This window comes from Eriocheir sinensis, chromosome 13 (assembly GCF_024679095.1).
Source record: "Eriocheir sinensis breed Jianghai 21 chromosome 13, ASM2467909v1, whole genome shotgun sequence".
NCBI classification, from domain to species: domain Eukaryota; kingdom Metazoa; phylum Arthropoda; class Malacostraca; order Decapoda; family Varunidae; genus Eriocheir; species Eriocheir sinensis.
In genome coordinates, this window is record NC_066521.1 from 2,965,369 (window position 1) to 2,991,741 (window position 26,373).

The 26,373-nt window shown below is 42.2% G+C and overlaps 1 protein-coding gene across 3 annotated transcripts in view; it reads left to right on the plus strand.

The window, feature by feature from the left end:
• LOC126997874 (cytosolic carboxypeptidase-like protein 5) overlaps positions 1-26,373 on the plus strand; it is a 59,727-nt gene that overhangs the window by 12,639 nt on the left and 20,715 nt on the right. For 2 of the 3 annotated variants that reach the window (XM_050859087.1, XM_050859088.1), the window contains exons 5-6: positions 4,795-6,400; positions 20,993-21,131. In XM_050859087.1, the coding sequence (XP_050715044.1) occupies positions 4,795-6,400; positions 20,993-21,131 (1,745 nt within the window). The remainder of the gene's footprint in view (positions 1-4,794; positions 6,401-20,992; positions 21,132-26,373) is intronic. The other variant, XM_050859089.1, reaches the window with a different exon arrangement.

Consider the following 26,373-nt stretch of genomic DNA (forward strand, 5'->3'; position numbering starts at 1 on the left):
ATCCTTGATCAGCGCCAGCTGAAGAGGAGGAAATATACCCGATGTAGTGTTGCAGAGGCCTGGGCTGCGCTAATGTTGATTCGGTGGGTCTCCATTGGTGCAGTTTAGTACGATGAGTGAGAAGGAGGAAGATCAGGGATGGATCACACCAAGAAGAAGAGGAGGAAGAGCAGGAGGAGGAGACAACAATAGCGGGGAGGAAAGTGAGTACGAGGCTGGAGGTAAGTCAGCTGAGTTCTCTGGATTTGCGAGTAATGAGACGACATTATACAAGAGAGTGCTACTGATGGAAGGAAAACTGGATAAATGGATCAGCATGATAAAGAGAAGGGATGAGGAAGAAGAGCAGAATAGAGTATTCCACAGCGACCTGAGAAATAGGATAAAACGACTAGAGGAAAATGAGAAGAAATTGATTAAGGAAAATGAGGAGCTAAAGGAAAAAGTAGCAAAATACGAAAGATCAATGAGGGAAGGTTTGGGAGTGGTAAGAAAGGAAAATGAAAACCTGAAGGAACTGGTAAACAAAGAAGAACAAAGAGTTGGAGAAGAGGCGAAGACCTGGAGAGTGGAGAATAAAAAAGCAAATGTAAGCCTAAGAGAAGTAATAGAACAGCAAAAGAAAGAGGATAAAGAGGACGTGGAGAAAGAGGTAGTCAAGGCCTTAAAGAAAAATGAAGGATTAGTGAGAGAAGTAGCGGACAAAAAAAGAAGTGTTGTTATTTTTGGGATGAAAGAAAAGAATATAACATATAAACCAAAAAGGGATAAAGAGGAACTGAAATCGGTGAAAAACCTGCTCAAGAACCTAAATGATGCAGAAAGGCAGAGTACCGAGGAGGAAGTAGACGAGATTTATAGAATGGGTCCATTTATTGAAGGGAAAACTAGACCAGTTAAGTTAAAACTAAAATCACAAATGGCAGGTGAAGACATACTATATAGAACAACTAAACTAAAAGAAACGGAAGGATGTAAGGAAATATATATATCAAGAAGAATAGAAATGAAGAAGAAAGGATGAAATGGAATGAATTACTGGCAGAGACAAAATCTGAGGAAGAAAAAGAAGCATTTTTTTGGAGAATTTTGGGGGATCGAATCAAGAAACGGTTCATAAGGGAGAAGAGAAAGGGGAGCGAAAACTAGATAAGAAAGATACAGAGAGGGGAATAAGAATCATGTACACAAATGAAGATTGGTTGATCTCTAGTAAAATAGAGCTGCAAGATTATCTAAAAGAGAGGGATCCCATGATAGTTTGCCTAACTGAAACTAAACTAAAAGAAAACATCCAAATTGAGTTAGATGGAAGATACAATGTGTGGAGGAAGGATAGAATGGGCAAAGGCAGAGGAGGAGTGGTGATAATGATAAAGAAAGAGTTATTAGTAAAAACAATAGATTATGGAGAGGGAAAAGCAGAGATAGTGAGTGTAACCTTGGAAAACAGGAATAGAGAAAGGATGACGATTGCAGTAACATATGTACCACCAACAACTACATCATGGAGTAAAGAAGATTATGAAAACGTGATTGATGACACCATACAGAGTTGAGGAGATTACTTAAGGCAAACAAAGGAGTAATACTAGTTGGCGATTTCAATTGTAAAGAGGTTGACTGGGAGAGGTTTGAGAGCAATGGTAGTGATGTGGCATGGGGGAATAGATTCTTGAATTTAATGATGGAAAATTGATGATACAAAGGGGTGAAGGAAAGAACTAGATATAGAGAGACAATGAACCGGCAAGACTGGATTTGGTGTTGACAAGAGAAATTCATTGGAAGAATTGAGGAATTGATTGTCCCTGGGAAAAAAAAAAGTGATCACGTAGAGATGGATGAGGAGGGAGGAGGGAGGAGAACAAGATGAAGCTTATATTAGCATAGATTAAACTAGCATAGAAAGGGTGAAAAACCTTTTTTTTTAATTTGGAAAGAAAAAAATGGATTGGAAAAGTTCAGGGAAAAATATGATATTTCTCAAGGAAAATATTAACACATAACACAGGTGTGGAATACCAGAATAGTGTTACAGACCAGACCAGAGAGGCTAAAAGGACTGGTTTAATGCAAGATGTGCAAAGGCAAAAGAAAAGAGAGACAAAGCGTGGTCAAGATTAAAAAGAAACAAAAATCAAAGAAACAGAGAAGACTTTAAGGCAGCGAGAAATGAGTACGTGAAAGTGAGAAAGGAAGAAGAGAAATGATACGAAAAGGATATTGTGGAAAAGTGTAAAGAACAACCTAAACTATTTTATAGATTTATAAATGGAAAAATTAAATCAAGAGAAACAATTGAAAGACTGACTGAAGAGAATGTAGAGATCGAGGATCCCAAAGGCATGGCGGAATTATTTAACAAAAAATTCCAGCAAGTGTTTACCAAAGAATCATTATTTAATGAACCACAAGAAAACAACTTAGATGTATATATGGGAGAGGTCAAAATAGATAAAGAGGAGATAAAAAACTATTGGGGGAATTGGAAGAAGGGAAGGCCGTGGGACCGGATGGAGTTTCAGGTTTTATACATAAAGAATGCAGAAATGAGCTAGTTGGCCCAATATATGACATCATTAGGTGCTCAATTAAAACGGGCACAGTGCCTAGGGAGTGGAAGAGGGCAGAAGTGGTACCTATATACAAAAGTGGAAAAAAGGAAGAACCCCTAAATTACAGACCGGTGTCTCTGACCAGTGTAGTATGCAAAATATGTGAGAAATTAATAAAAGAACAATGGATGAGATTTCTAGAACATAATCTAATCACAAACAATCAATATGGGTTTAGGAAAGGCTGCTCATGTGTGACAAACTTGCTGAGCTTTTACTCAAGAGTGACGGACAAATTACAGGAAAGGGACGGATGGGTGGATTGCATTTACCTAGACTTAATGAAGGCATTTGACAAAGTTCCACATTCAAGACTGCTGTGGAAACTAGAAAATAAAGGAGGATTGAGAGGGAAAATGAAGTGCTGGATGGAAAGCTACTTAAGAGGAAGAGAGATGAGAACCGTGGTTAAGGACACTAGATTGGAATGGAGAGCGGTGGAAAGTGGAGTGCCCCAGGGGTCGGTTTTGGCACCAGTACTCTTCCTAGTCTATATTAATGATATGCCAGAGGGAATAACAGCTACATGAGCCTGTTCGCGGATGATGCTAAACTGCAAAGACATATAAGAAACAGTGAAGACTGCAAGGAGCTGCAAGAAGACCTAAACAAGATTTGGAAATGGAGTCAGAAATGGGAGATGAAATTCAACGTGAGGAAATGTCATGTTATTGAAATGGGAAAAAGTGTAGAAAGACCAAAATGGACATATAAAATGGGAGATGGTGAAATATTAAAGAAAGTAAATGAAGAGAGAGATCTCGGAGTAATAATGCAAGATTATATGCAACCAGGAAGTCATATAAATCGGATCTTCGGTGATACATATAACATGGTGAGAAATATAGGCATAGCATTCCACTACATGGACAAAGAAATGATGAAAAAATTAATAACTACTATGATCAGACCTAAACTAGAATACGTGGAAACAGTGTGGTCTCCACATATGAAGAAACACATAGTAAAACTAGAAAGAATACAGAGGATGGCAACAAAAATGGTTCCAGAACTGGAGGGACTGACATATGAAGAGAGACTAAAGGAAATGGACTTACCAACACTAGAACAAAGAAGAGAAAGAGGAGACCTAATACAAATATATAGGCTATTGAGTAAAATGGAAGAAGTAGATAACGAGAAATTGCTACTAAGAGAGGAACCTTCCAGCAGGAATACTAGAGGACATAGTAAAAAGTTGAGGAAGGGAAGATGCTCAAGAGACATAAAGAAATATAGCTTCCCACAAAGAAATATAGAGGTTTGGAACAGATTAAGTGAAGAAATAGTATCGGCGAAGAGTGTGCAGAGTTTCAAGGAAAAGTTGGATAATTATAGATACGGAGACGGGACTACACGAGCGTAAGCCCAGGCCCTGTAAAACTACAACTAGGTAAACTAGGTAAATACACACACACACACACACACAGCAGGGAGGGGGTATAGGAAGGAAGGAAGAAAGAAAGAAAGAAAGGAAGAAAGAAAAAGAGAACAGAGGAACGTACTCCACACACATATACATATTTCTTTCTCATTATTTTTGTTATTTTCTATTAGAATTGATTGTTACTGTCAAGTAGAAATGCATGCAAGACACACTTATGTTATTACACAATAATAACATTGAAGGTCAAATAAGACACCTTATTATATCCGACCTACATCCTAAAAACAATCGTACAATATCCGGTATGAAATAACTCGTATACTGGCTGAAGCGAGCCAGGACGCAGTATGCGCATCCTCGGATATGTTACGGGGCACGTGAGGACGCAGCATACACGTCCTCGTGTTGAAGGGGTTAATGCTTAGCAGGGGGCTAGCTGGATGTTAGGCCTTCATGGGCCGGATATGGCCTGCGGGCCAGAGGTTGTCCACCCCTGCATTAGGGCCTCCCAGTCCTGCAAATGAAAGTGATCTTGATGTCAATGATTAACATCCCATCAAGTATCATGAAAGTGATTTTTTGCACCATTATATTGAAGACAGCTGTCTCAGGCTCCTTACATTTTGCCTCCCAACCAGCTTGAATTAAACATACAAATTTATTCTTCATTTCCTTTCCCTCTTGCATTATAATATATTATTAAGTAATCTTTCCTTCATGCATAAGAAATGTTACTAAATAATTGTGTAGGAAGGTATAGCTGTTCACTCCTTGCCTCTTTCCCCCCAGAGTGAGGAAAGCAGCACCGTCATCTCGTGGGTGCACACAGTGAGTGATGCGGCCGCCACCACCCACTATGCCTTCACGTACCCATACACCTACTCTGAAGTGCAAGCAGTATTAGAGGGGCTAGACCGCCGCTTTCCAGCTGGCTGCACAACCCTCTATTACCACCGCGAATTGCTGGCCTACTCCCTAGACCGCTGGCGTGTTGACCTGCTCACCGTCAGCTCGCACAGTGGACGGGCCGAGGAGAGAGAGGATCGACTGCCCGGCCTCTTCCCTGTGCCCAGCCAGCTCAGGCCCCACCGCTTCCCCGGCAAGAAGGTGGTGTTCATCTCTGCCAGAGTTCACCCGGGCGAGACCTCCTCTAGCTTTGTGCTGAATGGCTTCCTCAACTTCATCGTGTCCGGAGACCCACGGGCCGAACGACTGCGTGACATGTTTGTGTTCAAGCTGATCCCGCTGTTGAATCCTGACGGCGTGGTGCGAGGCCACTACCGAACTGATCAGCGTGGCGTCAATCTCAATCGTGTGTACATTGACCCCTCGCCTGTCCTCCACCCCACCATCCACGCAGCCCGTCAGGTCATCCTCTACCACCACCATGGTCATCTTTCTCCGAGCTCCTCTGAAACTAGCCCCTCGCTCTCCACCATGACCTCAGACTCCACTGACCCATCAGCCACTGCCACCACCACCTCCACCTCAGACTCCACTGAGGGCACGTGCTCCTCCATGGGGGAGTCCAAGGGACCAGCAGTCGTAGTGATGGACGAGGACACGTGCCACAGCTTCAGCGATGTTCAGTCTGGCCGGGCAGGGGGTGAAGGGGGCGGTGGACGTGTACGAGGGGTGTCCCTGATGGAGCTGGATGAGCCGTCTGCCTCGGGATGGGACATATCTAACAGTGTGGCCAGCACGTCACTGCCACGGGGTGCTGCGGCTGACCTGCACGATGACTGCTCCAATGTGTCTGGCATCAGCGAGGCAGAGACAGGTGTCACCGCCATGTTTGGCTCCATGTCTGCCGTCAGCGACTTTTCAAACTTGTTGCCAGGTGGGGCAAGTGGAGACATGGCTGTGTCCCCAGGCAAGAAGGCCGGAGTAGGGGGCGGCAGCAAGTCACGAGACCTTTTCCTCAAGGATTTCCACAAAGAGGAAAGTGAGTGTGCATTCCTCAGCTGCTTCCCCAAGCCAGCTGAGGCTTCCGACAAGATTGTAAACTCTTTCAGTGGTGTGAGTGCATCTAGTCAGTGTGCCCAGGAGGGGTGTGGTGGAGAGGGAAAGGGCATGGAAGGCAACAGAGATCTGATTGTGGGCCTACAGCACAAGACTATCCTCAAAACATGCTCTCCCCCAACCCCAGTGCTTGCGCGTTTGGCTGGCCGCGAGGGCTGCGGGGTGGCCAGCAGCAGTGAGAGTGAGGCGGAGTGTGGCAGGCCAGGCCGGGAAAGTGAGGGACTGGGACGGGGCTGCCTGGCTGCTCCCCTTCATCTGGGCACAGAGGAGTTTCCTCCCACCCTTGCACCTCCAACCCCAGTGCCAGAAGAAACCAAAGTCACCTCTGGCCTCTTCCTCTATGTAGACCTTCATGGCCATGCCTCCAAGAAAGGTTTGTGCTCCTTATTTAGTCATTGTTTTCTTGTTGTACTATTTACCTAGTTGTAGTTTTACAGGGCCTGGGCTTTATGCTCGTGTGGTCCCGTCTCCGTATCTGCATTTATCCAACTGTTCCTTAAAGCTTTGCACACTCCTCGCCAATACTACATCCTCACGTAGTCTGTTCCAAACCTCTATATTTCTTTGCGGGAAGCTATATTTCTTTATGTCTCTCAAGCATCTTCCCTTCCTCAGTTTTTTACTATGTCCTCTTGTGTTCCTGCTGGTAATTCCTTCTTTTAGTAGTAACTCCTCGTTATCTACCTGTTCCATTTTGCTCAATAATTTTTAGATTTGTATTAGGTCTCCCCTTTCTCTTCTTTGTTCCAGTGTTGGTAAGTCCATTTCCTTTAGTCTTTCCTCAGATGTTAATCTTTCCAGCTCTTGAACCATTTTTGTTGCCATCCTTTGTACAGGTAACTCTTGATTTACGCGAGTATTGTGTCCTTGAAGAGGTCGCGTAAATCAAAAACAATGTAAATCAAACAAGAGGTAGGTTTCTATCGAAAAAAAAATGTTCACTTCATTCAGTGGAGAGAGAGAGAGAATATCCATATCACCGAGATATTCACTCAGGCACTAAGTCTCAGCCTCACTCGTGTGAGGAAGAAATGAGGGACACCATGAGCGACTGACTAGTATTGGTACCGGTACCGAACAGTCTGGTACCGGTACCGTACTGTATAGCTGGTACCGGTACCTGCCCACCCCTATTGTTGAATAGCGTGGCAGCGTGGGTACTGTGTTGTTGTTCAAGTGGCATGCGGGAAGAACTGAGCTCAGTTGTGTGGCCGCGGCGCCGTGTGAGTCCAGTTGCGTGAGACATCTGGTGGCCACTCCAAAAAATATCGTGTATAAGTGAAAAAAACGTGTAAATTAAACATTTATCTGGATTTTGGACCCCGCGTTATTTAAAAAACACATAAACCAAACGCGTAAATCAAGAGTTATCTGTATTCTTTCTAGTTTCTTCATGTGTTTCTTCATATGGGGAGACCACACTGCCTCCGCATATTCCAACTTTGGTCTGATCATAGTGGTTATTAATTTTTTCATCATATCCTTATCCATGTTGTGGATGTGGATGTAGTGTGTGTGTGTGTGTGTGTGTATTTACCTAGTTGTGACGTACGGGTAAAGAGCTACGCTCGCGCTGTCCCGTCTCCATACCCGCTCTTATCCAACTTTTCCTTAAAATCATGAATGTTTCTTGCACAAACCACCTCCTCCTCCAGTCTATTCCATCGCTCAATGCTTCTGTTTGGGAAGCTAAACTTTTTCACATCTCGCCTGCACATGGTCGCCCTCAACTTCTTTCCATGTCCTCTCATATCTCTCTCGCTCCACACACACAGGTCCTCTCTGTCCAGATTCTCCACCTCGCTCGCCACCCTGTACACCGCTATCAGGTCTCCTCTTTCTCTTCTTCTCTCTAGGGTTGTGAGCCCCATGCTATTGAGTCTCTCCTTGTAAGTCCGATCCCTAAGTTCTGGTACCATCCTAGTTGCCACTCTCTGTACTCTTGCCAGCTTTCTTATGTTCTTCTTTTCGTGAGGAGACCAGACCACTGCTGCATACTCCAACCTTGGCCTTATCATTGTAACTATTATTTTCTTCATCATCTCTTCGTCCAAATACACAAATGCCGTCCTTATTTTCTTCAGCAAATTCATTGTTTGTCCCGTTATCCTGTTGATGTGTTTGTCCGGTGACATGTTCTCTGAGATAGTCACTCCCAAATCTTTTTCTTCCATTCCTCTGCATATTATCTCTCTTCCCATCTTATAATCATATTCACATCTTCTGCCACTCCTGCCAAACTCTATTTTTTTACATTTCCCAAGGTTGAATTCCGTCTGCCATGTACCACTCCACTCCCATACTTTGTCCAGGTCCCTCTGCAATGCCTCACAGTCTTTCACATCATTGACTCATCTCAATAGCTTTGCATCATCTGCAAACAAACTCACATAGCTGGTCACTCCGTCCACCATATCATATATATAAACAGCAAACGTTATTGGTGCCAGCACCGAACCTTGTGAGACCCCACTCTTCACTGGACACCAGTTGGAAACCCTGTCCTTGATTATTGTCCTCATTTCCCTGTTAGTTAGGAAGTCCTCCAGCCACTTAATCAGCCCATCACCCACTCCACCCCTATTTTTATTTTTCCAAATTAGTCTTCTGTGCGGTACTTTGTCGAATGCCTTTTTCAAATCCAGGTACACTCCTTCCCCCCAGCCTTCTCTCTCCTGTATTAAATCTGTCACCCTTGAGTAATAACACAACAAGTTGGTGACACACGATCTCCCTCTCCTGGATCCAAACTGGCAATCCGAGATAATTCTCTCCCTTTCTAAAAAATCAAACCACCTGTTTTTAACTAGCCTGTCATACATCTTCACAACCACACTAGTGAGTGATACCGGTCTGTAATTTAATGGGTCCTCTCTCTCTCCTCATTTATATATTGGTGCTATGTTTGCTCTCTTCCAATCTTGTGGTACCCTTCCTTCACTCAGGGAAGCGCTCATTATGAAGTGCAGTTTCTCTGCAAGTTGCTCACTACATTCTTTCAGGATCCAGCCTGATACTCCATCTGGCCCTGTCGCCTTTCTTACATCCAGCTTGTTCAAGCTTTCCTTGACCTCCTGCACCGTTAACTGTATCTCCTGCATAACCCTCCCTCTTTCCTGGCCCGGCGGTTGTACGGATTCGTCTTCCTTTGTGAAAACTCTATGGAAGCTGTTGTTCATCACTTCTGCCATCTCTGCTGGGTCTTCATATGTAGTTCCATCCATTTTCAGTTTATCGATTGTTTCTCTATTCTTTAATTTGCCGTTCACATGTCTATAAAATAATTTAGGTTGGTCTTTGCATTTGTCGATTATATCTTTTTCATATTTCCATTTTTCTTCTCTTCTAATCTTTGTACATTCATTCCTTGCTTGTTTGAAATTGTTCCACGCGTTGATTCTTCTTCGTCTCCTCCATCCCTTCCAGGCTTCCTCCTTTCTTTTTCTAGCCGCCTCGCATCTTTTGTTAAACCACTCCTTTTTACCAACATCCTTTTTGGTTACCTTAGGGACATACCTATTCTCGGCTTCTTTGTACAGCTTTAAAACTCCTCCCACTTGTCTTGTGTACTTTTGGCTTTGTACAGCCCACTCCAATTTGCATTCTCTAAAAAAGTTCTCATATTAACAAAGTCTGCTTTAGAGTAGTTACTTCTCTCTATTTTGTGATCCTCTTTTCGGTCGATCGTTCTCTTTTCTTTTACTTCAAATTCCACAATCACATGGTCACTCTTTGCTATTGGGCAATCTATTTTAATATTTTCAATTACTTCTGGTTCCTTGCTAAAAACCAGGTCTAATCTTGATGCCTCTCCTTCTTTCCCAAATCTAGTATGTTCCTTAATCCATTGCGTCAACACATGTTCCTTTGCCAGTTGCAGGAGTCTTCCTCCCCATGACTCTTCTGTTCCCTGCGTCTGCCAATCCTCCCATTCTACCTCTTTGCAATTAAAATCACCCATTAAAATTATTCTCTCACCCTCTCTTAACATTCCATCCAGGCAACTCACTGTGTCTTGTATCATTTGTTCATATTCTCGGGCCTTCCATGCATTGGTTCTTGGTGGCACATACCCTACTACATACTGCCTCTTTCTTCCTTCAGCACCCACAGTTTTCACTTTCAGTACCTCTGCCAAGCCTTCACCCTCAATCACCTCCTCCACCTTAATGCCTTTCCTTGCCATCAACATCACACCTCCTCCCTGTTTTCTCTTTCTGCCTCTCCTCCATATATTGTATGCATCTTCTCCAATCTCCACCACTTCAATTGGGTCACACAACTTGGTTTCCGTCAGCCCCACAGTATCAGGTTCTCTGTCTCTCAAATAGTCGTTAACTTCTATCCACGATGACACTATTCCATTGATATTCGTATATGACACTTTCCATCCTTGCTCCTTTCCTGTTAGATTTTTTATCTCTTTCCTCTCATGTGTGGGTGGGTGTGTATTTACCTAGTTGTAATTACCTAGTTGTGAAATACAGGAAAAGAGCCGTACTAGGCTCGTGCTGTCCCGTCTCCATAACGCTTATTATCCAGTTTGTCTTTAAATTCATGAATTGTTTTTGCACACACAGTCTCCTCGTCAAGTCTGTTCCATGTTGTTATGCTTCTGTATGGAAAACTGTATTTCTTGATGTCTTCTTCAGTTACTCTTCTTCAATTTCTTACTATTCCCTCTTGTCACACTCCTGTCACGTACCACTAAGTCTTCCCTGTCCAATTTCTCCAATCCCTCTTGTACCCTGTATAATGCTATTAGGTCCCCTCTCTCTCTCCTCTCCAGTGTTGTTAGTCCCAATTTCTCCAGTCTTTCTTTATAAGTATGTTCTCTCAGAGTTTACGGTAGTTTGGTCGCTGCTCTCTCTATTCTTTCCAACTTTCTAACTTCTTTCTTCAATCTAGGTGACCACACTAATGCTGCATATTCCAGTCTCGGACGTATCATCGATGTTATTAGTTTCTTCACCATTTCTTCGTCTAGATATGTAAATGCTGCTTTTATGTTTCTAAGAAGATTGTATGTCTCCCCAGTTATCCTATTTATATGCTTTCCAAAAGATAACTTGTCTGTTGTTGTCTATTATTGTTATTGTATAGTCTGTTATTGTGTGTGCATTTTTATGTAGTTGTGTGTACATGCTATGCTCATAGTGTCCTATCTCCTTTCTACATTTTTGCAGCTTTTCATTTGATTTTTGAACACTTGCCTGCAACCACTTCTTCCTCTAAAAGTCTAATCCATCCCAGGAGTCTACGCCTCTGTGCGGAAAACTTTATTTCTTGACACCCCTCATGCCTCAGTCTTCCTCAGTTTGTTCCTGTGATCTGTTAACTCTTTCATGTCAGAGGAGTGTGTAAAAAACGGGAGTTACCTGTGATCAGCTGAAGCCACATGCCACCAGTCAAATAGAGATGCTTTGGTTCCAGCGCTTTTAGCACAGTTATTAGTCATTCTTTACCCGGTATCTGCGGCGGTCATGTTTCTTAAAGACCCCTCTAAGCGAATTAATGAGAAAAAAATCATCACTCACACAAACCATTATATTATATGTATCAATGCATTTGTGATCAAATGCACATATAATATATATATATATAAATATATATATATATATATATATATATATATATATATATATATATATATATATATATATATATATATATATATATATATATAGAATAATTTTATATATATATATATATATATATATATATATATATATGTGTATATATATATATATATATATATATATATATATATATATATATATATGTATATGTATATTGGGGGGTTTATGTCATGGCAAGAATTTGGCCCATCGCTAGTATGCATACAGTAAAGCCACATAATTGGCCCGTCACTGCTACCGGGTAAAGGGGTTAACCATGTATGAAAAAATTACATGCTATTCAAATTCAACTACAAAAGAAGTGAGTTAAAGTTTGCAGAGGTGCAAAAAATATACCTTATATACTTTAAAAAATCTAGTATGGAAAACAAATCAAGATAAAACAATTTCTTTACTTTAACATATCTGAATAAATTTCCTTTCAGTGATGTATAATGTTTGGTATTTGGACCAATAATACTGCAGAAAAATTAACTTAAGAGTTTTTAGTTTTTGACGTGCCAACAGTGCAACTGACCGCATAGTGATGTTTGTTTTCTAATGTGCACATAGCAGAGTACTCAGTGATTGTAGAAAGCTCAAATGTTTTTCATTTTAAAGTTTAGTAGATGAACATTATCATAATATATTTAAAAATTAAAAATCCTTCAAATAAAATGCAAGTATTGCAAGTAACAGTTAGCCAATATTCAAACTTTGTGCAACTTGTGATACAAAAAAAAAATTGCCCCCCTCCAAAAAAAATAGATATTTTTTCCTCATGATGTAGCCGAGTAAATGTTCTTTTTAACTTTGTAAGGTTTGTTGCATTTTGATCAATAATAACATGGTACAGTTACAGAAAAGGGAGCCTAGGTTACTCTGCTTTGGAGGGCTCACCGCGACACCATGCACAGCAGTGCTTTGCCTGCAGTGTTTGTAGCAACTTGTTTTATCATTGTACAAGTAACTCTCGATTTATGCAAGTTTGGTTTATGCGTTTTTGAAATAACGTGGGCTCCAAAATCCAAATAAATGTTTAATTTACACGTTTTTTTTCACTTATACGCAATATGGAGTGGCCACCAGATGTCTCACGCAACTGGACTGTCATGCCCCGGGAGTTTATTTTACTCTTTCCTCTATTTCCCAACATGACCATTTTCTTTTTTGTTTTGTCGAGTTTTTACAATACATCTTGATTCTACAGTCACTGGTGAGTCTGATGGTGTCAACCAAAACTGGCTAGCTCGTATATGAGGTGAGCTATGGCATATAATAAAGAAACATGTCTCACTCGAGCATGCAAGATGTGGTCCGACATGAGTGTTAGCGGGAGAGCGGAGCAGCCAATCAGCTGCAAGCTTACTAACCTGCCTAGGCACTAGGAATCTAGCTTAAGTGAACAGACTATAGCTAGCGACAAGTCAGATAGGCGAAAACGATACTATATTGATATTTCAAATAGAAAAACATAGATGAATTCAAATTTTCATTATCTGTATTTTAGAAAACTTACAAAACCTGAAAACCACACATTGACACGTAGCCTACATATGGATGGTAATATTAGAAACACCTGAACCGGTGTTGTGTTATTTGGCGTCCCCACCGTCAAAAGCAGGCGCTTTTGTTGACAAACACTGGTCTGTCGTAAACTGTGCACGCTCAGACCTGAAAAAGTAGACCTGTACAGTCTCACAAAGCTTTTTAACCGTAATTAAGAGTTGGTGGAAGGCTGAATCAGACTTACAGTACCACTACCACCATCCTCGCTGTTTCTAGAGCGACACTCTGTACGAGTTGTATTTATATGTACAGAGTTTCGTTCTAGAAACAGCGAGGATGGTGGTACTGTATGTCTGATTCAGCCTTCCAACAACTCTTAATGTGTTAAAAAACTTTGTGAGACTGTACAGGGCTACGCTTACTGGTCTGAACATACGCAATTCACGAGAGACGAGTGTTTGTAAACAAAAGCGCCAGCTTTTGACGATGGGACACCAAATAACACAACACCGGGTCCCTTCAATAACATGGCATGCTCACAAACGAATATGGAATATTAAATTTGAGGCAGTGAATAATCATTTTTGAGGCAAAGTTAATTGATTTTTCTCTTAGATATAGTGATTTTTGAGTCTAACATAAAAAAATAACCTAGTGTTTTAATGTTGATGATCTAAGTATGAAATCTCTGCACCGAAGATATTTCATACCACGAAGTTTTTTCATACAACACCGGGCGCCCGGGCCACGCATGCGCAGTAGGGAGGAGACAACGGTTTTTTTCTGAGAGGCAGAAAAAAGTAGCGATTATCGCTAGTTTGGTTACAAAAGTAACGAAGATACCGATATATATTTAAATAAGTAGCGGATGGCCGATAACCCGATTTTGTTATCAGCAATAAAGTATCGCGATAACTTATCGCGATAACGCCCAGCTATGGTTATGGGAGGCTCGTTCATCAGGCATAGTCACCGCACTACATGGCCACCAGATGTCTCACGCAACTGGACTCACACGGCGCTGCGGCCACACAGCTGAGCTCAGTTCTTCCCGCGCGCCACTTGAACAACAATGCAGTACCCACGCTGCCACGCTACTCAACAATAGGGATGGGCAGGTACTGGTACCAGTACCGGTACTAACGGTACCAGCTATACAGTACGGTACCAGTACCAGACTGCTCGGTACCGGTACCAATACTAGCCAGTCACTCATGGTGTCCCTCATTTCTTCCTCACACAGGCTGAGACTGAGTGCCTGAGTGGATATCTCGGTGATATGGATATTCTCTCTCTCTCTCTCTCTCTCTCTCTCTCTCTCTCTCTCTCTCTCTCTCTCTCTCTCTCTCTCTCTCTCTCTCTCTCTCTCTCTCTCTCTCTCTCTCTCTCTCTCTCTCTCTCTCTCTCTCTCTCTCTCCACTGAATGAAGTGAATATTTATTTTTCGATAGAAACCTACCTCTTGTTTGATTTACATTGTTTTTGATTTACGCGACCTCTTCAAGGACACAATACTCGTGTAAATTGAGAGTTACCTGTAATGACCTCAGTTAGGTATCATTCTGAAGCTGAACAGTTGTACAATAGACCCTCTGTAACGTGAGAAAGGTACTGAAGAAATTCGTGATTAATGAAATATCACTAAATGAAGGCGTCATTTCAGTTGGATTTTATGATTTGTGATTGTTAGGACTTTTTTTGTGGAATTTTTTCATGCCAAAATTAAAGATACAAACACGTAAGGATACAGTGCTGTTCCTGCAAGCAGAAGAGGGTAAACGTGGCCGAAAGAAAACAGCAGTGAGTGTCTCAATACTCCCTTGAAAGCGTTAATGTTGTAGGTTGAAGGTGATGCAGACAAAACAAGGCTGTTCCAGAATTTACTAGTGATTCTGATTAACTCTTTCATGAATAATTGACATCATACGGGAGCTGAAGTCAAGTAGAGCTGTATGATTACAAATTTATACAGCTCTGGAGTACAGCTTTGTGAGGGTGAGGCAGCAGCAGCAAGAGTAGCAGTTGTACACAAACAAAGTATGATCAGCCTATGGCAGCGCTAGGCTTTCTTGGTGGGCCTGATGGTTGGCCCCAACCCGTTATGGTGCAGGCAAGTGTTTATAGTGCCGCCATCTTTCTTGACTCATGCTGTCCCCCGGAACTCATCTTTGGTCCTCTCTTTTAAGAGATAATCTAGCGTCCAGGTTGATAGGTGGTCTTCTGGACAGCATGTGAATAGTCTTATGCCACTTGGCAGTGACTGAAAAATCCCAGCTGTGGCAGTGGATGAGACGAGAACTCGTGCCATGGACACTGCACCGGCACACTAACCACTCAGCCACTGCTTCCAGTACACACAAATTTAAACAGGAAATAGTTCGAATTAATTTTCAAATTCACCAATTCTATATTATACCATAGTATAGTAAGTTTTTTGTTGCCTTTGCCTATTAGTAGTTATGTTTCCATAGTGAAGCAGCTTTAATCATGAAAACCTGATGAAAGCAAAAAATTGGCAACTTTCAAAAAGTTCCACTGTTTTTATTTTCTACTATTTAAAGTTTGTCCCTAAACTAGCGGCCTTCCACAGGCCTTCCACACGTCACTGTGTTTATTCTACATTTTCATCACTTGTTTCTCTGTTTCTGTTTGACTGGCCGGCCTCACTGCCACATGGAGTGTTTTCTATCATGTCCCTACTTTAATACACATTATATAGAGGGTAACAGTGTTATACAGAGGGACCCTGTGTCTAGCGATAACAAGAGACCAAAAGACGTCACTAGTTCTGAAACCAGTGCATCACTGCAACAGGGTTGGCACCGATAAGCTTTCTTGAAAGGGCCTGATGGTCAACCCCAACCCGTTGTGGCACAGGCAAGTGTTTATAGTGGCGCCGTCTTCTTTGGTTCATGCTGCCCTCCCGGAGCTCATCATTGACCCTCTCTTTTTTTAGAGAGAGAACCTAGGGTCCGGGTTGGTAGGTGGTCTACTGAACAGCATATGGGTAGTCTTAGGCTACTTTGAAGTGACTGAAAAATCCCAGCTTGTGGCTCCGGGTGGGGCGCGAACCCGCGTTGTCCTGGACATGGCGCTGTCATGCTATCCACAGCACCGTCTACCCATTGACTATTAAACCCAGTAAAGTCCTCAGGGTTATCAGGGCTGAGTGTGGCAACATCCCCCTTACAACACTCCCACAGCAGCTATTCCAGGCCACCCCCCACCAAAAGCAGCAGTCAGGGTTGAATGAAACATTTGCAGAAGGCAAAAAGATGCAGAAGAGGTGAGACCAGCCATGCTTACAAACATGTCATCTGCTTTGCCCACAGTCACTACCCCCCCACCCACACAGTCCCCCAAGCAATGGCTCGGTGGGGAGTTTCATGCATTTGGCAAATGCCACCAACATTGCACAACTTATTAACTCCACTGCATAACATTGCACAATGTTGTGTGGCTAACGGCACCGTTCCCATGCATCCCCCGCACAACATCTCGGGTTGTCTTGACGCAACTTGCCAACCCATTCCTCCCAGCCAAGGGGTATATCTTCGCTAGTTCCGCATCATTGGTCGTTAGTTACGAACCTTGAAACTATTTTTATTCTATCACTAGACTTGAAATCGATAGTTAGAAAAACGCTAGCTGTGGGGCCCTACTGTAGAGGGAAAATGTGTCCTAAATTTAGATTTCACATTAAAAGAAAATCCTTAAGCGACCAAAGAGTGGTTTATAAAGTAGAAAGAAGATATGGACATGTTGATAAAGCCATCTTCAGGGTGTTGGGCGGCATCTTTGGTCTTGGTGGCGGGCCTGGAACAGATTACCTGTTATTGCAAGTTGTTCAGTGTATGTTTGAATGAACAAATACTATAATGAATGGCATTCTAGAACCAGTTACTTTTGTTCTTTAACACTTTCCCTGCGATGTGTACCGCTGGTGGTACATCATGCATTTTCAACTGTTGCGTGTTGTGCCACCCGTGGTACATTTGCTTGCAAACACAAAAAAAATCTAAGTATTTTTAAACCTTTTTTCTTTTGTTTTAGCATATAATATCATTCAATTCATGTCAACATTTTTTTTGTGTGTGTGTGTGTATTTACCTAGTTGTAGTTTTACAGGGCCTGGGCTTACGCTCGTGTGGTCCCGTCTCCGTATCTATAATTATCCAACTTTTCCTTGAAACTTTGCACACTCTTCGCCAATACTATTTCTTCAATCTGTTCCAAACCTCTATATTTCTTTGTGGGAAGCTATATTTCTTTATGTCTCTTGAGCATCTTCCCTTCCTCAACTTTTTACTATGTCCTCTAGTGTGTGTGTGTGTGTGTGTGTGTGTGTGTATAGCGCCGGTGGCTTTTCTTGAGGGGCCTAGATGGTAGTCGGCCCCAGCCCATCATGGCGCAGGCAAGTGTTTATAGTGGTGCCATCTTCATAGGATGGAATGAAATTATGACCAACAAAACATTTAGTGTTATTCAGTTCAAGCATAGAAAAAAAATATTTCTAAATTTATATTTATCCTATGTGAAAACTTTACAGTGTTCAGCTAAATTTGGTCTCTTAATTGTAATAGTTTTTTTTTTCTTTTTTTTAGCCCTTTTTTTTGGATAAAGTAAAATAAATAAGTTCTGTACCACCAAAGACCACACCAAGCCAGGCAGTCAGTCAGCCAGTCAGTCAGTCGGTCAGTCAGTCAATTAAGCATTCAGTCAGTCGGTTAGTCAATGGTTCAGTCAAGAAATAAGTCAGAATCTTTTCGCTTATTTAGGTAGACTTTCTGATAGTCAGTCAGTCATCCGGTCAGTAAGTCATTCAGTGAGTTAGAGAATAACCTAAAAATTTTGTTAACTTATTGTTCAGCTGTATATATTTTTAGTGAGTCAATCAGTCATTCAGACAGTCAGTCAGTTTATCAGTCAGTCAGTCAGTCTGCCAGCTAGTCAGTCACTCAAATATAAAGTTAAAATGTTAGTCACTCAGCAGCTTTTTCTTCAGTTAGTCAGTCAGTCAGTTAGTAAGCCTCAGCCTACATCTAGAATTCAGTCTAAAATTTATTGAGTCAGTTCACCGGGAAGTCAGTCAGTCATTTATTTAGTCAGTCAGTCGATCAGTTGATAAATAAGCGAGTCAGTCAGTCAGTCATTTATTTAGTCAGTCAGTCGATCAGTTGATAAATAAGCGAGTCAGTCAGTCAGTCAGAAAGTGAACTATTTATTCAGGCAGTAGCAAGACAGTAAGTTAATCACTCAAGTCATTAGTCATTAAGAAATTAGTCAGTCAGTCAGTCAGTCAGTCAGTCAGTGCGGCAGAAATAAGGGAAAAGAGAAATGTAAAAGAGAGATAGATGAAGATTAGCATGACGGCATAAGAAAGGTATAGAGAGTTTTGACGGAAGGAAAGGAAGAAGAAAGAAGATTTTGTAGGATAAAGTAATACACTCGACCCTTGATTTAACAGACCCCGATTTAACAGATTTCGGATTTAACAGACCACAAAATCTCAACGGACAAATCTACCCAGCAACGGACAGAATGTCTGTTGCTGGGTAGTTTTGTCCGGTGTGACACCGGCTTTAGAAACGTCAAAACCCTAAACAGAAGGCCATCGCACAAATTACACCCACACACACTGCCTCATGGCCTCTATCTCCACCCACTTTTTGGCCGCCGGACAGGACGCATCGTATAGTGTGTGTCCGCCTTTCTGGGGAAAATTGAAAACCGTCGACATCTTGCGCTTGGCCACCCGGCGGCCAAGTGCATGCATGCAGACAGCCTGGCCGTGGCCGTGCGCCGGGCCCGGCCCCGAACAGCTGACGGGCGGCTAATGACGGTGATGGCGATGATGAGCGTCAGCGCGAGGACCCCGCATCGGCAGCACCCAAACGGCATCCCCATCAGGGGCCGCGCATGTGGCTGTGTTTATTATGGGTTTGGGCTTCTCAATTTGCCAATTCCCTTCCTCCACATGTTTCACGGGACCCCTTTCCTTTCTTCCACCTCTTCTTTTTGAAAAAGAAGAGATGGAAGAAAAGAAAGAAGTCCTGCACAACATGTGGAAAACAAGAATTAGCAAATTGAGGAGCCCGGCCCCACAATAAACACAGCCACACACACACACACACACACACACAGATACGGAGACGGGACCACACGAGCGTAAGCCCAGGCCCTGTAAAACTACAACTAGGTAAATACATGGGCCCCAACGAAAGCACCGCCCGGGCGGCGCCAATGCAGGGGCCACGCCACCGACACCCATCATTACCACCACCATCATCAGCCCGGCGCGCGGCCAGGGCCGCTCGCACACACGTGCCTGGCCACCCGGATCATGAGAAAAAATTTGTTCCGAGCTAGAAGGGAGGCTGGGTAGATTTGTCTGGTGTGACACCGGCTTTAGAAACGTCAAAACCATATTTTCAAGCAACGGACTTTTTTAAGCAACGGACCACCCTTCCCCCCTTTTAATCCGTTAAATCGAGGGCCGAGTGTATTAAGAATAAAGTGTCACAAGATCTCATAAGATAGACTATATCTTGTAATGAATCAACAAGTAGTGTGCTCCACATGTGGCGCACTACACAGTGTGATGAATGAAGAACAGGTCCACGGCGTAGCGTACCACAGGAGGAGCACGAGTTTTATTGTCTCAGTGGCAGATCATAACCAGAATGAAGCTACACACCTCTCGAGTCGGTGGTTCACGTGGTATTGAGGCTGCACCAAGTTGAACCAAACATGACAGGGAGGAGGCAGCGGGAAGCTCAGACGTGGTAAATGTGTTAATACCTAACTATGTACAGTGCTCCCTCATTATTGACAGATTTTTTTAAGACAGTTTTGATTATAGGCGAGTTTTATCTGATGCTAAAAAGTAAAAATTGTATTTGCTGCCTCCTAGCTAGTTTCCGCACCACCCACCAGGCGTCACTGGCCACACGTCCCAACATTCCGACAAGCTAGCATCAGTCCACGTGTGTCTGTCGTTCCGACAATGTTCACGGCTACAGCTACGTTGTCGTCCTTCGTCCTACTCATCGTCATGACTCCTAACCGCCCTTGTGATCTTCCAAGTGGAGAGAAGAAAGCTAAAAGGCCAAGGTGTGGGTAGAGATTGACAGTGATGATGATGCGGCGGCCATTGCTTGTTGAGCCTGGGTGAGTCGGCAGGGCACCGGCACGGTCGATAAAAGTATTTTTGTTTCAGTATTAAGTTGTTTCTATTACCAAACAAATTTATATCTAAGAAATATTTCAAGTAAGTTGCTCAGAACATACAAGTGGTTGGTGGGATAGAAAAAAATAAACAGGAGGTTACGTGACTTGACAAAAATCAGTATCGACGGTTTTAGGTATCGACTGGTATTTCAGGAACCTAACCCCTGTCAGTAATGAGGGAGCACTGTATATAATAATAATAATAATTATAATAATAGTAATAATAATAATAATAATAATAATAATAATAATAATAATAATAATAGTTTTATTTAGCATAACTCGCCTCTGCCACTAATGGGCTGGGACCGTCCAAGAGGCCCCTCAAGAGAGCCTACCAGTGCCACAGGTAGCACCTAAAAAATGATATAGACGGATAGATAGATAGATAGATATGTATACCCAAAATATCTTGTATTGGACAGTCACAGATAGTTTTAATCTTTTCTTTTTCAGGTAAACATTCTTTACAGCCACATTTATACATATTTTATTCCTACATTAGACTTTATATGTGTCATCTTCTGAGTGCATTATTAGAGTGTATTGCAGTGCCAAAAGACTGGCATAAAACTAAATCCAAATGCTAAGAAAATGTCTTTCCCTCAGGTATCTTCATCTACGGGAACTGGTATGAGGACCCAGCGGTGATGGTGGAGAACATGCTCTTCCCTAAACTTCTTGGCATCAACTGCCCCAACTTTGACTTCTCAGCATGTAACTTCTCTGAAAGGAACATGTACCTCAAGTGAGTTGTGTGTCTACTTAGTTCTGTTCACCCAGTTATATTTACCCAGTTGTGGGATATGGGAGAGGAGCGACCAGGGTTACCAAATTATCATATTCAGCCACTCAGCACATATCGTATTTTCCAGTTCTGAGTCACAGCTATCGCAAACAAACGCCAATAAGTTATGCATTTAACAAGAACTTTAACTGAAATTTCGTTATCTGTGTGGGTAGGAAAGTTTTGTGGCCTGGAACTGATAAATGCGATGTTTTGAGTACGATAATTTGGCAACACTGGAGTTGGAGGACTGGGAGGAGGACTCTTGAGGTGGATGAAGGACTATTTGGAAAATTGGGAAATGTGAACAGTGATTGGGGGTGTGAGGTCCTTGTGGGGAAAAGTGATCAGTGGAGTCCCACAGGGGTCGGTGCTGTCTCTGGTCATGTTTGCAATCTACATCAATGACATGGCAGAGGGAGTGAGCAGCTACCTATATGAGTTTGTTTGCTGATGATGCTGAGTTGCTGAGGAGGATTGGAAGTGAAGAGGACTGTCAAGCACTGCAACATAACCTGGACAGGATATGGGAATGGAGTCGTTGGTGGGAAATGGAATTTAATATCAGAAAGTGAAATGTGATGGAATTCAGATTTTTGTCTTCCCAGCTGTTCCTTAGTCAATTTAGTTTTTCTTCCCTCAAGTTCTCTACCATTTTCTTCGTCTCTTCTCCTTGCCTCATCATCTCTCTTTTTAACCTCGTCCAGCGCCTGAATCACTTCCCTAAACTCCTCTCTCAACTTCCTCATTTCTACTACTATTCTGTCACAATCCTCCTCCACTTTGTTTATTCTTTTCCACTGTACCGGTTCCATTACTGATGTTTGTGTGAAGCCCTCAAAACACTCCAAAGATTCTTCTTTCTGTTGTTTAGGCCCCAGGGACTCGGTCAGAGGGTCCGCCATCTTGGATGTTTGTTTTTTCTCCGTTCAATCTCCTTCCTCTCCTTCTCCTCCCCGTTTTACATATCGCTTCTCACTCTCTCATATCCTCTCAATTCCTGAACTCCCAGGAGACGGGACTCAATTGACTTACCTGTTCTTGGACCCTTTTGACTGACAAATAGATTGCTGTCCTTTGCTTCCTCTTCCCACATCCACTCGCAGCGGCGGTCGGCAGCGGTGTGTGTGTGTGTGTGTGTGTGTGTGTGTGTGTATTTACATAGTTGTAGTTTTACAGGGCCTAGTCTTACGCTCGTGTGGTCCTGTCTCCATATCTGTATTTGTCCAGCTTTTCCTTAAAAGTGTGCACACTTTGCCAATACTACATCCTCACTTAGTCTGTTCCAAACCTCTATGTTTCTTTGCAGGAAACAATATTTCTTTACGTCTCTCAAGCATCTTCCTTTCCTCAATTTTTTACTGTGTCCTCGTGTGTTGTTGGTGTTTCTTCCTTCTCTTTCTAACTCCTCATTGTCTACTTCCATTTTGTCAATAATTTATATATTTGTATTAGGTCTCCCCTTTCTCTTCTTTGTTCCAGTGTTGGCAGGTCCATTTCCTTTAATCTTTCCTCATATGTCAATCCCTCCAGTCCTGGAACCATTTTTGTTGCCTTCCTTTGTATTCTTTCTAGTTTTTTTATGCTTCTTCTTATGGGGAGACCACACCGCCTCTGCATATTCCAATTTTGGTCTAATCATAGTGGTTATTAACTTTTTCATCATATCCTTATCCATGTCGGGTCCCATGGACACCACTTTAAGAGAACTGATGTAGTGGAATGCTAATTCTATAATTCTTACCATTTTATACGTATCACCGAATATCCTATTAACATGACTCTCAGGCTGTTGATTATCTTGTATTGTCACTCCCAGATCTCTCTCTTCTTGAACTTTCTTTAATATTTCTCCATCTCCCATTCTATATGTCCATTTTGGTCTCCCTTCACTCTTTCCCATTTCCATTACATGACATTACTTCTCATCAAATTCCATATCCCATTTCATACTCCATTCTCAAATCTTGTTCAGGTCATCTTGCAGAATTTCACAGTCTTTACTGTTTCTTATAGGTCTTAGCAGTTTTGCATCATTTGCAAACAGGCTCATATAACTGTTTACTCCCTCTGGCATATCATTTATATATACCAGGAAAAGTATTGGTGCCAATACCGATCCTTGAGGCACTCCACTATCTACAATTCTCCATTTTGATTTCATGTCCTCTACCACTGTTCTCTCTTCCCCTTAAGTAGCTTTCCATCCAGTTCATCATTTTCCCTTTCAGTCCTCCTTTATTCTCCAGCTTCCATAGTAGTCTTGTATGTGGAACTTTGTCGAACGCCTTCTTCAGGTCCAAGTAAACACAATCAACCCATCCGTCCCTCTCCTGTATTATGTCTGTCACTCTTGAGTAAAAGCTCAGTAAGTTTGTCACACATGAGCGCCCTTTTCTAAAGCCATATTGTTAACTTGTGATTATATTATGCTCTTCTAAAAATCTCATCCATTGTTTCTTTATCACTTTCTCACATAGTTTACATACTACACTGGTCAATGATCAGGTCTGTAGTTCAGGGGTTCTTCCTTTTTTCCACTTTTCTCCATAGGGACCACTTCAGCCCTCCGCCACTCCTTTGCTACTTTACCAGTTGTCATTGAGCATTTTATGATATCATATACCAGTCCAACCAGCTGATTTCTGCATTCTTTCAATATATAACCTGAGACTCCATCCGGTCCTACTGCTTTCCTCTCTTCCAGCTCCCCATCATTTTATATATCTCCTCTTTAGTTACTATGACTTGTTCCATATGAACATTTATCTTGTTATCTTGTGGTTCGTTGAATTGTGATTCCTTTGTAAAAACTTGCTGGAACCTTTTGTTTAGTAGCTCAGTCATGTCTTTAGGATCTTTGATAATCATATTCCCATCACTCAGTCTTTCTATTGTTTCCCTTGGTTTGATTTTTCCATTTATGAATCTATAAAACAGTTTAGGTTCTTCCTTGCACTTTTCGACAATATCCTTTTCATATCCTTTCTCTTCTTCTCTCCTTATTTCTCGTATTCATTTCTCATTATCTTAAAATCTTCTTTATTCCTTTGGTTTTTATTTCTTTTCAATCTCTTTCATGCTTTGTCTCTTTTTTTCTTTTGCCTTAGCACATCTTGCATTAAACCAGTGTATTTATCTTTGCAGTTTGGCATCATCTGCGAACAGGCTCATGTAGCTGTTATTCTGGCATATCATTACTAGGAAGAGTACTGGTGCAAAAACACCCCTGGGGCACTCCGCTTCCACCGTTTCCCATCCATTCCTGAGTCCTTAACCACGTTCGGTTCTCATCTCTCTTTAGTAGCTTGTCCGTCACTCTTGAGTAAAGCTCAGCAAGTTTGTCACACATGATGAGCTTTCTAAAGAGCTGAATTTGTAGAAAAAAATCTACCCACTATATCGGTAGTCGTAGCGAGCCCCAATCGGATCGTCGGTCGTAGAGATGATTTTTTTTTTTCAGATCTCGGTATCGGTAGGTATCGTAGATTAAAAACTTTTTAAAAATTAAAAGCAATCATGCGATCGCTTATGTATTCGTTTTTTTCTTCAAAAAAATAATGATCGGTATCGGTAGCAGTAATTCATCACGGTACCGTGTGTGTGTGTGTGTGTTTGTTCATTTATGTAGTTGCATTTACCTAATTGTGATATACATGGTGATCCATGGTTCCGGGTGATGTTCTGGAACACCCTGAATGTAATGGACTCAGTCTGGTTGACGAACTGGAACGTCATATGAATTTTGGCCTAATTTTGAGATCAGCAGCAGTCTCTAATTGTTTTGGTCTATAATACACTAAATGGGAGTAGATTCCACCATATGTCAGAGACGTGGACATGGAATGCAGCACAGCAATCGGGAATACGTGCAGTGGAGATGAGTTATATAGGAGGTGCATGAGGTGTTTCAGTTTCAGGATGGGATGGAGAAAGTAATGAAAGTGTGTATGAGAGGTTTGGTATGAGTGTGACAGTGAAGGGAATGGATAGTGGAGTGGTCAAGTGGGTGAGGTGTGGTGCACTGAGATGGTTTGGACTCGTGATGAGAATGAGCAAGAATGAATTTGTGAAGAGAGTGTATGAGGGAAGGATTGAGGAAGGGGGCATCAGGGGAAGGCCACCTGTGAACGAGAGAGTTGGAAGAAGCAGGGAGAGATGGAGACACTTCTACTGCAGCCACCCTTTGGAGGGAAGTTCCCATGAGGGAACAGTGTGTCGGGGATATAGATAGATAGATAGATAGATAGATACAGTAGAACCTCATTTATCCAGCATCTAAAACAACGGCACGAATCTGATCTTCCAATGTTTACAGTGTTGTCATTGAAAAAAATTTCAGTCCCGCTAGATTCACCCTTTAAAATCGCTAGATCAGAGCCGCAAATCGCAAGATTTTAAATAACACAATAATCATACCATCCAAAATTGCCTTAAAAGGCATTTTCACTAAAACGGTAGCCACTAAATGGCATATTTCCCTGCTAGATCATTACCCCAAATCTCTAGATATAGCGGGAAAATCGCTAGAATGGCACCACTTGTTGTTTACGCCAGGGCTGCCAAAGCGGAGTTGGCAACTATGTGGCATCACCGACGCATTTACCTACCCCCCATAGGCCAGAGTGTTGAGCCACTGTATCAAGACCTGCCTTTCACTGTTATTGCTGGACCGCTGGGCCTGTTGTTATTCAGTAGAAACATGCCCAAGTTACTGAGAAGAGGAAGCACAAGGCACTTACCTTGAAGCAGAAGTTGGAGATCTGCCAGAGATTTGAAAAACACGAGTCCTGCCATAGTCTGACGGAGGAATTCGGCTGTTCAGCCTCCACTATCTATGAGTTTTGGCAGTTCTATTGGAGTAAGTCTCAAAACAACAGTAGAATGGGTTATCCGGCACGAGCTTCCCCCCGTTAGTGCCGGATAGATGAGGTTCTGCTTTAGATTGCACCATATGGGTGGTGTCTTTATGAAAAAATGTGTTTTCCCTCATCTTTATATTTGTGTGCGAGCGCTGCCCTCAGCCAAGAGATGCTGGAGTGAGATGAAGATATTTTTCTTTTTGACGATAGAGAATTGCCATTCTTTCTTCTTTTTCCCTGATTTAGGCCTCTATTGTCCCCTCTCACTATCTAGGAAAGAAGGAAGGTTATCAAATTGATTGATGATCATAATATTAAACTTCTGTAGTGGCCAGGTAATT